General features: G+C 47.3%; 2 protein-coding genes across 7 annotated transcripts in view; one reads left to right on the top strand and one right to left on the bottom strand.

The window, feature by feature from the left end:
* LOC135377525 (prolactin-releasing peptide receptor-like) overlaps positions 1–12,824 on the top strand; it is a 774,729-nt gene that overhangs the window by 517,324 nt on the left and 244,581 nt on the right. The window lies entirely within an intron of this gene.
* The window catches only part of LOC135377524 (fibroblast growth factor receptor-like 1), a 101,496-nt gene that overhangs the window by 51,505 nt on the left and 37,167 nt on the right, over positions 1–12,824 (bottom strand). For all 5 annotated transcript variants that reach the window (XM_064610004.1, XM_064610005.1, XM_064610006.1 and 2 more), the window contains exon 2: positions 3,987–4,070. In XM_064610004.1, coding sequence (XP_064466074.1) covers positions 3,987–4,050 — 64 coding nt within the window. In that variant the 5' untranslated portion in view covers positions 4,051–4,070. The remainder of the gene's footprint in view (positions 1–3,986; positions 4,071–12,824) is intronic.

Raw genomic sequence — 12,824 nt, 5'->3', positions numbered from 1 at the left:
CACCGGAACCAATAAATGCCACGGAATTTCGAAGCGTACGCGCGCAAAGACGCTCACCGCATGAGTCGCTGATGTCCGCCATTTGAACAAGACAAGATGAGGTCAACATGGCGCCATCCAGGGTAGCTGCAAATATGGCTGCCGGTTTATCTCTCTATCTCGTTGACAAGCACTAGAAATAATGGGCGCGTTTTCTTCTGTTTCTTTGTGTCGAACTTTTTGGAGCAGGATCTAAATGTACCAGAGGTAATTATTTTAGTTAATAGATCGACGCATTGCTTATGTGTGTTGTAATATCTTGGAATCAAAGTATGTTGCAGCTGTATTTGTATGAAAACACAGAAACCAACTACCCATACTACCGCATCATCTAAGCAGTGCACAACAAGTCTATGTCTAGCATGATGGAGACAGCGCCGAGCTTTAGATCCCGAGCTCTGCCACAAAGTTGTGACAACCGCCAGCAAGTGCATGGGCCACGCCCGTCGGGAGCGACCTGTGTGTCATTTGTTTTTAGTCACGAAGAGGGAGCTTCCACTGAATATTTCGACTGTGTTTGTAACTGTTTTTACCTTTTGTATGACGTAATTATTTAAATTTGCCCGTTTCATTGCCGTCCGAGGTCATTTTTCCCTTCTGTATACGAGTATGCAGAGGCTAAGTTTGCAGGAAACTAGCAATCTAGTAGCTCCCCTGTAAGCCCTCACTCTCTGAAACCGCACTCGAGAGTCCACCGTTCAGTCACACGGCAAACGAACATGCGTAGGTCGACATGCTGCAGAAAACCTTGACGACATTGTGGCCAGTGTTGTTTTCATAAAAAATGTTACAACAAAATGTGACGTGTTTCCGCATGACGGTAATTCCTATCCACCACGGCTAAATTTCGCGCAATCTCCACCAGGTGGCCCTTCCAATAGAAAGACTTCTTGTTAAGTCGGTTTAGTTATAGGGGGCTTCCTGTCCCAGGTTTGTGCTTTATCTAAAAGCAGGAGAGGCGCCCTGAAAGCCCAGTAATCCCCGCCACATTGGCGCGCAATCACCTTTACGGCGAATGAACCCAATCGCACCTGCGTTTCTCACCTCGATGATTTTCATCCTCCTTCTCTTCGCGTGGTGCTGGCCCTTACCGCCCCCTTCTTTGTGCCTCTCGACGCTGGAATCTGATATAGCGTGGCTGATCTTCTCTTGAAATACCCATATAAGGATAAAAGGACACCCTCTCCGATCCCCCGCGTGAGGACGATGACTAAGACGCCCTGTTGATTAAACAAATTCCCAATATCCTTTTCTTTTCTTCTTGTTCAGGGGCGCGCGCAAGAGGAGGGAGAGTTAACCAACTTTTCTGAATGCGCAATGACTAAGAAGGGGAGGAGGACGTGTTTGCAGATCGAGTCAGAAACCCCCACTCACGTGAAATTTGGTTCTCGACATCTAATACGACGTGTTTGCCTCGGGGATTGCGAATGGGTCTCGGGAACACGACACCTCGTTTTCGCTGCGGAGAGGGCTGCCGAGGCACTGCTGAGGTGGGTCAGACAGCGACAGCTGTGCCTGAGCAGGGCCATCTCCAAATCCTCTTGGTATAGCACTGTGCCGGCCTGTCCGTAATACCACGACATTCTTGGTTGATGTCGTAGCCTTTTAGTCTCGAAACTAAATATCGCCCTGATGTACGTGGTCTCGAGTGTGGTATCACATGGAATGCATGTATGCGCACGTCAACGTCATTAGCTACACCCAGTGTACATTGCGTGCAAGAAAATGTGGTATTCTAAAACTACCAATTGACCTTTTTTTTTTAACGGGTCCGTGTGACCGTTTGCTTTTGAATGTGTTATCACTTTCTTCACATATTACCTGGTGACTACATACTCCTAACGCATGACGTGGTACTTAACGTCGTAATCGCTTCACCACAATCATTATGCTCCACGTTCCAGTCTTCCTCTTGTTCTCCAAGAAGCGGTTCGTGAGTCATCGTGTAATTCCTCGCAATCAGCGGGCTTATGCAGCGCCTAGACAGGATTACAGCAGTGGCAAAACTGCAATACGCGTATTTCAGAGAGTCTGGTCAAAGCAGTGAGAGAGGAATGTTCTGCGCTGAACACCTCCTCAGCTCATCAGACGATTACTCTTATGCAAGGTTGATCGCTGCAACCGATTCCAGTGAGGAACACAAGACAGCGTGAAATGCGGACATTCCAGCGTGCAAAGAGATAGATACTGAAGACGGAAGAGGATATGTGCCCATCACATAGACTGAGGCAGTTTGTTACGAGCTTCAAAAGTAAAGATCCGTGAAAAATTGTGAACACCTCCGTGGCCAGGAAAAATCACGTAAAGCTGTGAAACTGTAGTGCCCTCTTGGTTTCGGTCAGCAATTAAGCTTCCACAGTTCTTGCAACCTAATTGATACTTCTCTGTTTCGTTGGTCGTTTGTAACCAATTGATTCTTTCTCCGCAGAACTGAAAATGATTGCACCCTTAAACACCTTGGAGACATATCTTGCTGTGATCGGTGCGATGCGAGCTGTTGGTGACAAATTTATTATGAGCAATAGTCGGCTTCCTTCTAGAGATATGCATCCACACCTCTAATGGTACTTCTTCGTGATATTATCTACACAAACAGGTAAAAACTAGAACTTTACACAGACATACTATGACGTACTCTTAGACATACTCTGTCGTTCCTCGAAAAGAAATAATGGTAAAAGGAAACGACGCATACCTTAAAACGCGTGACCACTCTAAACACTTGGACAAGTAACTCGGGCATGCAGGAAACCGTCACTCGGTAAGCGTCTTTGCTTCCTGTCGAAAAAGAACTTGATTTCGCAGAGGGAAAAAGTGCTAGGGATAACACTTTTCTATTCCGCTCAAGCTTCTCCACTTCTTCCCGCGTCGCGCAATGAAGTTGAGCAGTTAATGTTTGTCTTGTGTCAAACGTCGAAACCCTTTTCTCTGGGTCTATCAGGGCCCAGGCTATGTGCGGGCGTTTCGCGCTCGGGATCATCCAGTGTCGGCCTTTAGGGCTTTTATCTTAATAGCGATCGGTAGAGAGTTCGTCTGAGGCGCCCAAATCTCGGTCCCTTTACACATCCGCGAAGACGACTTTACAGTCCCAAATAAAACCCCCGAACGCGGAGTTATCGTGGCTCTTTCCGAAGTTCGATTCGCTCCCTTCCGCTCCAAGCTTTAAACCGTCCAACGCCAAGCCACTAAAGCAGATAAGGTTGGCCCAATGTTTGTTACGAAGGTATAAACTGCAGACGTACGACTCTCATTTTCGTTCCTGCCGCTTTCCCTACAATGTTCCCCCTGGTCTGGAAGGTTCCTCCGCATTATTGCGACCAATGAGGAAACCTAACGCAAAGCAAGTGAGCGAGGGGCGGCATTTGATCGAGTTCCTTCCCTCGGGTCTCTCTCCCTCGCCGAAAGATTGGGTTTTCCTGCGACGAAAGAGCGAAGACAACACGACTCCCACGGAGCGACTCCCGCAGGGTTCGGAAGCTTGGCCATTCTGGTGTCGTGCTGATAAGGACGCCTGCGGGCTGCATGTCAACTCCAGTCAAGATCCAGCCGACATGTAGTAGACGAAGCCAATCCACGATGCTGTCCGACGAGCGCGGATCAAGCTCGAGCGGGTGTCGTCGCTGAGCCCCAGAGACTTCGTCCCCAAAAGGTCTCGGCGACGATGATTAATGACCAGGTCGAGCTTAACTCGCAATATATGATGCAATCTACGAGTCAGTCGACACTAAATCGTGTGATTTGTGACCACTTATTTCGTGGGGTGTGAGCAAAAATCAAATGCGACATTCGTAGAGCTCCCTACATTTCGGTCGTCTCATTTTTTTTTTTTTTATTCTGAAAGCAAGAGGCACACCGGCAACACAGCAACACGGTCGTTTCATTTGGCCTCCCGTTTAATCATTCCGTATTACGTTCAGTATAGAATTAAATGTTTTCTTTTAACTTACTTTGAGTCCGACACCTATTCATCAGGAAAGCCAGAGTCAGCAGTACTTGGGGAAGCGAAGTCATACCGTAGGTCCAGTTGTTTCCTGCAGAAGAAGACGGTGGGATACAATCAGTAACTCATTGAGCCTATTGTACTACCAAGAGGACATGATAAAGGCGATATTCTATACGACACAGCGTTGGTGAGCATTTCTTTCTTAATTATATTAAACTAATTAGTGATATTCGTAATATCCGATAGCTGTTATAGTTTCTGCAGCGCAATAGTGGCAGAGGATTTTAACGGGTATGTGCGAGGTACAGCTTATATTTGAACAAGTATTAAAGATGAAGCCGATGAGGGCTAAAAAACAGAGACGGACGAAAACGCACCAGCGCCACCGATGAAATAGCTTTTCGCAATGCTGAGCGTGCAGGTTTTAGACGTTGAGTGCGCAACCTGCAGTTTCCGATAGCGACAGTAATTTAGAGTTGCAGTGATTGAGGGCCTATCTCCATTTTCCCTAAACAAAGGAAGCAAAAGAAAAAGGAACGGAAAATCGACCAGATGTTGTATTTGTAGCTTTTTCTCTTTCCTGCGGCAAACTGGAAATGTTTTAGGTCATTTTTGCTGAGGCACCGATTGCAGGCATGGGCAATTTCGGAATATCGCTTTCCTTAGTGCAGTCGCCACCGGTTCTTTGTAGGAAACTCAAAGGGGCCCATTTCACTGGTATACTTGGAGGTAGCAAAGCGGATTCTGTTTCTCCCGGAGTTCTTGCAAATGGCCAATTGCCTCCCGAATCACCGCTACGTATAACATCTCCTGCAGTCATTTGCCATAAGAAGGAAGAAGGAATGTTGTACAAACCCTTCGTAGCAAACGCCCTTTTACAGAGACAAGCGATACAGTCAATTCATGTCACGAAGTATATCTGATACTGAAGGCTGCTTCTATCACATTAAGGGCTTTCGCGAAAACGTTCAGGCGCTTCCTTGTGGTCTCGCTTTCACTCTAAGTTTTGCAATACATGCAGAGTGAACTGCTTCTGCACTGATTTTATGTATTCCAGGAAGATCCAATCACCGAATCTTCTCGGTAGTGCCCATGAACTTTGATGTTTCTTCTTGGAAGTTCGACATCGGCTGCGTTGCTGAACTTGCTGTTTGCCCGTGCAAGGCTATAGGCTCCTTTCGTGTATTTTGCCAGACGTTTAATCTGTTCGGGATCCGTTATTTCTAATTTAGCTGTCGAATCTTCTGTGCAGCCTTTCATGCGTCCCGTGGGTGTGAACGCAACGCTTTGTGCTTTGGCTGGACATCGACTCCAATGGTAACAAACGGTTTATTCTGGCTTTTCTTTTTCCTTTTTTTTTCCCCCGCGTTCTCGTTAGATGCCTTCTTTTATTAACCTTGCCCGGAAAAGCGTTGGGTTTCCCCTGGGGCCACTTGAGGCTCCTTTATGCCCGAAACGCCCTCCAGGGAGATTCGAAGCATGCGACCCGTATTGACCCCAGCAACCTATCCGTGCCCATGGCACGGCGACATTAAACCGTGCGTGAAACTGGATGGGGGTCTGCGCCGTCAGCAAGCTCCTCGTAGACGTGGGTCGTCAATTCGAATCCCTCATATATAGCGATCGAACCTTGCAAGATAAGTACGCAGGGTGTGATATGGATGGATGGAAAAGGCGCCACATATTGGAACCATGGTCAAGCGCGTGTACACTATTATGATGGTGGTACTGAATGTGCCATAATGCAAACTGATGATAAAACAATTAATTAGCGTATGTTTATTATTACACAGCTAATGTTTACAATTCGTTTTGTTCAACCACCGCGTAAGTAAAAGGGTTATACTTATTTATGCCAATGTACAAAATTTGGAGTACGAAAAGAAAGGTGGACAAAACAGTTTTGAAGACTCAGCTATCCGCCAACGACGGGACTTACGAGTGTACTCTGTCTGGCCCTCATATAATGAACGTTTTTCCGGTGAAGTTAGCACAGAAATACGATTTCTCGGGGAACTAGAATTTATCGTTGCGGAGCCACAACGAAACTAAAACGATTTCGATTAATATGCCTTACTAGTTGCGAGAGTGCTCCCAATCTGTCACAGATAATTCCTCAATCAAGACTTAATTTTTCACCATTTCATGGCCTCGAACCTTGTGATGGTCTCGAGCCCTCCAATATTTTCATGCTTCCAAATGTCATTTATTCAAGTAGGACACTCGTGAAGCCACGAATTTATGAAATCTATGTTTTTCAAATTTTCTCTGTCTTTTCTTTCTGTGCGCTATTTCATACATGTATGTGCAACAGGGTGGCCAGAGGTACCTTACGTCTGTCTCTGTACTTCGGGACAGGAGGGCGTCCTGCGGACAACAACAAGGAGTTTATAAAATAGGAAGATCCTTTTCGTTTTCAATTACAAGGGCAAAGGAAAGGCTCAGCTCAGTGTGCACGCCACAGGCACAGCTGAACTTGATTTACATGCGTGCGGAACCTACGTGATTTCGAGGCGAAATCCTCGCAGTTAAAAGCTACGTGGACCCACTGTCACAAATTGCATTGACACAGCTTCTTGTATTGCAGTGCTGCATCATCGTGCGTTTGTCTGAGAGTGTCTTCCGAGATTTAACTGTTGTCACAGATGTACCAAATCACATTATTATTTTTACCAATAGCAATATGTTGGTAGTACTGCCGAAGTCTGCCGTGGTCAGCCTCGCGTTAGCGGGTGACGTCCCGACTTCCTCAAAGTGACGCACACGTGAACAAAATGGCGATGATGATGATGACAACAGAGATAAGCGGCGTACCATAGACTGACTACCATAACTAGAGCTTGTCTATTTGAGCATCTTTGGTTTCTTATCCTGTTGGCTTTCCCCAACGAATAACATTAGAAATGTTTCGCTGCGAGTTCACTATCTTGTAGAACGCGCACGAGAGCAGAAGTGCTTTGTTGCGCGACGTTCTTCTGCCTCAGGGGATTTTGCTGTCATGAAGTTACGTACGTAGGAGTTAGGAGGAGTTACGTAAAAGGATGGCCACGTGCGTAGAATTTTACAAGTTATGTATACGTGCGCCTCAAAGTCTACGTATGTAATTTATAGTTGTTGCATAACCCAAGTGTTCTACGTGCACCCTGCAACAACTTCTTCAACTGCGAAGCTTCATTTAGTTGAACACACCGTATACTGGCGGTGAGTTTCTTTCGGCTGATCATACACTGAATGGAACGTCGGGTAGCTAAACAAAGACTAATAGCACCGTTACGGGTGCCTTTATGCGCTGTGTCGTCACTTTCTTTGGCGATCAACCGGCTGAGAGAATTTTGTTTGAGGCGGTTCATTGCAGTTTCTTCCCAAAGGAATGTCGGCGAGTCTCTCGCTGTTGCTTTCGCTGATCCTACGAAATTGCAGCCGAGTCTCCTGAATAATTCATGTCGAACCTGCGAGTGATTAATTTGTCTCTTCCTCCCTTTGTCGTCGATCACTGCAGGTGAAAGGGCACTCGCAGCTTGCGTGAACTTGTCTCTGAACGTGAACTAGAAGTATGCTCCGGGACTAGTACTTCTCCGGAGCGCAAGACCATACTATTGCCGAAAGCATTTTAAAAACTTCCAGACACCAGTCTTTATTTCGTTTAATGTAAGTCCTTGTGGTATAGAGCTGTAAGTAGATTGAATTCTCTATGACTTGTTTAAATGAGTGTCAGTACAACGCTGTCACTATTAATTGTGAAGTTGTTTCATTGGATGTATTTTAGGATTAATGTACCCTGGATGTACTCAGTGATTTCATTAGTAGCCTTAAGCATATGCCGCGTGGGCAGAACCGTATATAAAGGGGATCTTCGGCAGAAAGCTCCACCCTTCCGAAAATCTAGGCGCTATGGGACTCCTCCTCACAACACAGCTGTGATATGGCCACAGGAAACTTACTGCAATAACACTGGCGTTCGCGTCACATCTATAAAGATGTCAATCGTTCAGGGCTGTACGATGTATATGCCGTGTTCAAAGAGCGCAAGTTGCTGCTTAAAGCACTTTAATGAACCCCGAAAGATACCTAAAAAAGCTTTCGTTTTTAATATTTGTTACGTGGCGCTCATAAACGCGAATAGCCATTAGGACAAAGTGCTGCGATTCACGCAGGTCATAAACTTAGAACCCATTAATTTCTCAGTGGAGTACAGTGGACGATAAAAACTGTGTGGATAGGGTGTCTGTCATGACAACGGGAGTGCGCGAAATGATATCACCGCGGCAAGGGTAGATGCGGTCATTAAAATGTAGCCTAGTTTTATTACACACAAAGGGACGGTTACTCGTCTTATTTTATAGTTGACATTTCCTCGTGGCACGTTTCCAGGGACACGACAATAAGCTTACCGTTCGCAAGCATGGACAGAAATCAATATGCTGTATGTTTACCTGTATGGTTAGTATGTCTACCTAGCAGCGCTAAGCTGTCGCACCCGACGTCGGCTGCTGTGGCCGAGCTGCATTCCATTCTTATGGCGCTTTCCTTCATTGTGTCCCGTCAACCACCGATGCACTGGACCATATACAGTGACTCCAAAACCGCCCTCCAAGCTCTGCAGTGCCCCCTGGGCTCGAGCTCCCTCGCTCCACTGGTGTGTGACGTCCTCAGGGAGTATTCATGTGCTGTCACACAGACACATAACATCACCTTGCAGTGGATCCCAGGTCATTGCGGCGTCCCTGGGAATGAGGCTGCCGACCTACTTGCGAGACGGGCTCATGTGGCACGAGGCGTACCGACGCACCGTACGTATTTCACCCAAGCGGACGCGAAGCAAGCAATTGGTGCTCTCATGGGACGTCTGTGCAGTGAACACTGGCGCAGAAGTGTCCCTTCTACGTCGTTCCTGCGCAGGGTGGACCCAGATCTCCGTTTTTATATGCCGTCAGCGCTTCCTCGACCCATCACGTCGCTCATCTACAGGCTTCGCCTCAACGTGCCATACAGTGGACGACTTTTGTTTAAGCTCGGCATGGTCCCGTCCCCCAACTGCAGTCTGTGTGATGTAGTTGAGGACGTGGATCATATACTCCAAGACTGCCCGAGGTACAGTGCACACCGATGTACCCTTGTGTCGTCCCTGTCTCGCCTGGATAATCGGCCATACTCCACCGAAAAGGTTCTTGGGTGCTGGCCAGCAAATCAGCTCATACCTGCCATGCGCGCCCTTGTGCAATTTCTCGTCTCGACGGACCTGTTTGACACATTGTGACACTCTTTGTTTTTAGTGCCTTGAGACTTCGCTTTTGGTGACAAGCTCGGTGATGATGTTCCCATTTATTCTTTCAAAGCGTTTCAAAGCGTCGAGGTTAGTGTAGTTTCCCTTTCTTTTATTAATAACGCGTCCTGGAGTAGCCAGTCCCGAGTGGCTCGAGACTACCATCTCCATTTTTTTCTTTTAAAATCAAATCAATCAATCTACCTAGCAGACCTCGGCAAAACTCACTCATAAGCACGATCACTCATGCTCACTCACGCTCAATTCGGCCAATGAACTGAGCGTAACAGAGCGAGCAGAGAGCTTATCGGCTGGTGAGTGTGCGTGAGTGAGCCAGCAGAGAGCTGAGCGGCCGGTGAGTGAGCGGGCGGTGAGTGAACTTGAGTGAACGAGTGCCAAAACTGCCGAGGTCTGCTACCTTGTAGTGTACACTTGAGTAATAAACAACATTCTGAACAGCATGTTTCCATTGCGAAAAAAATAATAAGACGCTGGTGGTGCGTTCGCTTGCCGAAGTTGGTCTCACGTTGGTAGGCAACGTCGCAACTCGCGCTAAGATGAGGATGCCGTTGGTAAATAATAATGAGCAAGATGAGGATGCTTGAAACGATGCCCTTATTCTGAACTATTTGACGTCCGTCTTCACCCTCTTCGGCCGCCACTTCATACGTCTCATTTTATGTCCGATATCTTCTCTGAAGCGCACTATAGCCGTGCGTCGCACATGCGGCTGACGACACGCTTCTCTAGCGTTTCACCGAATCGGAACCAACCGTTTGCTTAAAGGGACCTCGCATCCGGCAACCAATCTATGAAACCGATACCACTATGTTCGGCAGCGGCCGACAATCTACTTCGCTAATTTCGCCCGAAAAGTGCTTAGACATTGAATAAACGAATTTCAAACATCAGCGCTTCTTCCGCAGCTGCAGAGGCTCCGGCAGCGTGACGTCCCTCCCTAAGCGGACAAGTGAGAAGGCGGCGCTCAGACAATGGGCACGTTAAGTAGCGGCTCTCCCCAACGGGCTCGGTGTACTCTGTCCCTAGTACTCCGGTGCCTCTACTAACCCGTCTTTTAGAGCCACGAGCATGATACGCGCCCCGGCGAAGTTTCCAAGGCGGCTATTTGGTTTTCCGGCCTCCCCTTCCGCCATACGTCACGAAGCCAGAGCAGCAGTTGCCCCCGAGGTCGGCCCAGAACGCATACTAACCCCCTGTCTCCCCTTCCTTCCTGCTGTCCTCTCTCCATCTATCCACGTCTGTACGCCGCTCATAGCCACAGTTGATTCGCGGCGCTAACACGCAATAGAAAAAAGAAGTACCTACGCGCTCCGACCTGCAAGCTGGAGCGTGAGAGTTCATCAAGAGCGCCACGCTCCGGAAAAGGAGTGACACCCTTTAGTAAAAAGGAGCGCGCTCTGGAGCCGCTACTTAACGCGCCCAATGGCTCAGAGGAGAAAGGCGCACCGTCCAGACGCCCGTACGGTCAAGGCATTCCTTTTCTCAAGGCCGTGCTCTGATTGGTGGTGTAGAGAATGACGTTTTCGCCTTTTTCCAGAGAGGGAATTCCGGCATATTCTCTACATCTGGCGTCTGCCGACATGTATTCAATTGAATAACAGACAAACTACGTCACTATTTAACGTGGGATTTTCGGTACCGTGGTCAGTGGTACACGAGGAATAAAATGACACTATAGTTTTGAAATCGATTGGAACGGATGCGACAGTCCCTTTAACCGTGTGTGTGCTGGTCTAGTTCTAAGTCTGTGGACGGTGGGCTGGTTCAGCGTGACAATATGAAAATTTTAAAGTATTCTGCAACCATTTCCAGTTTTCCGCGTTGTCAAACCAGATTCATTGAGAGCTGAATGGGATTCGAAAAAAATAATAATAATAAGACAGCGTGGGGATGGATCCATCAACATGGATGCCGACTATTCCGTATCACTTTTAACTGCATCCTGTTATGGGGCTAAAGTTAAGAGGCATGTGACTTCGAAGACAAACTGACCGGACATAATCCAAGAGTCCAATGAGTCAAATACTTTTTCTGAAGAAATATCCAAAGCACGCCGCCCATGGGGAGAGGGCCAAATGCCCACTACTGTCGAGGGATTCGATGGACGGCTATCAAGTATGCAGCGGAACTAAAGGCGACACCGAGCAGCAGAGAGATTCACTCAGAAATTTACTGCTCAGTATGCGCATTCTCAAACATCGACGACAATGTCCACATTTCACGAACCTCGAAATATTTCCTTGAACAAAGTTGTTGAGCCTGTCGCCAGACGTTGGCGCAGCTTCTTTATCCGAGTAATATTTCTTTCCCCACATTATAGCCAACCGCGCTGCTACATTTCAAGACGCCAGTTCGGAAAAAATGAACTCACTGCACGTCTGTAGAAGCAAAGGAAGTGCAATCCTATACCTGTAACGCTAGCACGGGCCAATCTCTCCCGTATATCATCTATCACCCGAGGTTTCCAATTTGCTCATAATTCCGGAGCCTCGGAAAACAAGTTGGGCCAGAAGGCAGTGGAGACGTAAAAGGCTCACCTCATTTCCTTGGGTCAACCAACTTGTGCGGGGAGGTCTACTCATCTTTAATGGCTGCGGTCTATTCCACGGCAGTGTAATGGTAATCGGAGCGAGCAAGCATTGATTAACGATTGCCTACGCGAAGGGCGCTCCAAGCACGGAACGTGATTCCATTTTCCGACAAAGCCCGGTCATGTGCACGGGGACCGCACACGAGGCGGAAAGTATAGTACTTAACTCCGCTGAACCAGTCTTTGTATTCTTATTATAATGCGTGCCAATGCTGAGATGAGGTTGGGATCGGGTGTGTGGAGTTTTCCAATTTTAATCATTCCGCCAAGAGAATGGGCACGGGAAGTGCCAAAACAGCTGTCGCGTGCATTTTGATGAGACGGAACGGACTCTGCATTCCGGATATTGCCTCGGGACAAAGTATATGAGATTAAGGAGGAGAGCGGGACAGTTCTGTGATATGCATTGTTCTAAGGCATCGTCTCTGAGGGCCGCGTATAGACGCGGTATGGAGATCAGTGGCAAACAAGAAAACTTCGGCGCTGGTAGTAATAAGTCCACGCGACCTCAAGTCCATGTTTTCTTTTTTTTTCTTTTGTCTAGCAAAGAAAAGATTCCTTCAGAATTGCAATACGTTGATCTCGGTCATTCCATGAAACACATCGATATTGTAATCCTCCTAACCGATCCTAGCAGCGTAGATGCAATGCGGTGTCCAGCTGTGGGCCAGTTGCTCTTTCGATTCGAACTTAAAAATTTCCAGGCAGAGTCCTCATGAGGTCACGCCAGGTGACAGAGGTTACTATATCTACAAAAGGTTTTTCTTCTCAATACACATTTGCTTCACACTTATACCCATCGATTTATATGTTCTTTTTTTTTTTTTACTTTTTCATCTGAAGTCACCTGGGTTCCCCCTCTCCCCAAGTTAACTGTGTGTAGGACACCCGCACAACTCTGCTTCGTTCTGATTCACGTACTAGAGGAAGAAAAGGAACAGCTCTGTTGATAAATCTATTTTGTGTGT

This window comes from Ornithodoros turicata, chromosome 1 (genome assembly GCF_037126465.1).
Source record: "Ornithodoros turicata isolate Travis chromosome 1, ASM3712646v1, whole genome shotgun sequence".
Taxonomy (NCBI): domain Eukaryota; kingdom Metazoa; phylum Arthropoda; class Arachnida; order Ixodida; family Argasidae; genus Ornithodoros; species Ornithodoros turicata.
This window is presented reverse-complemented; position numbering and strand designations above follow the sequence as displayed.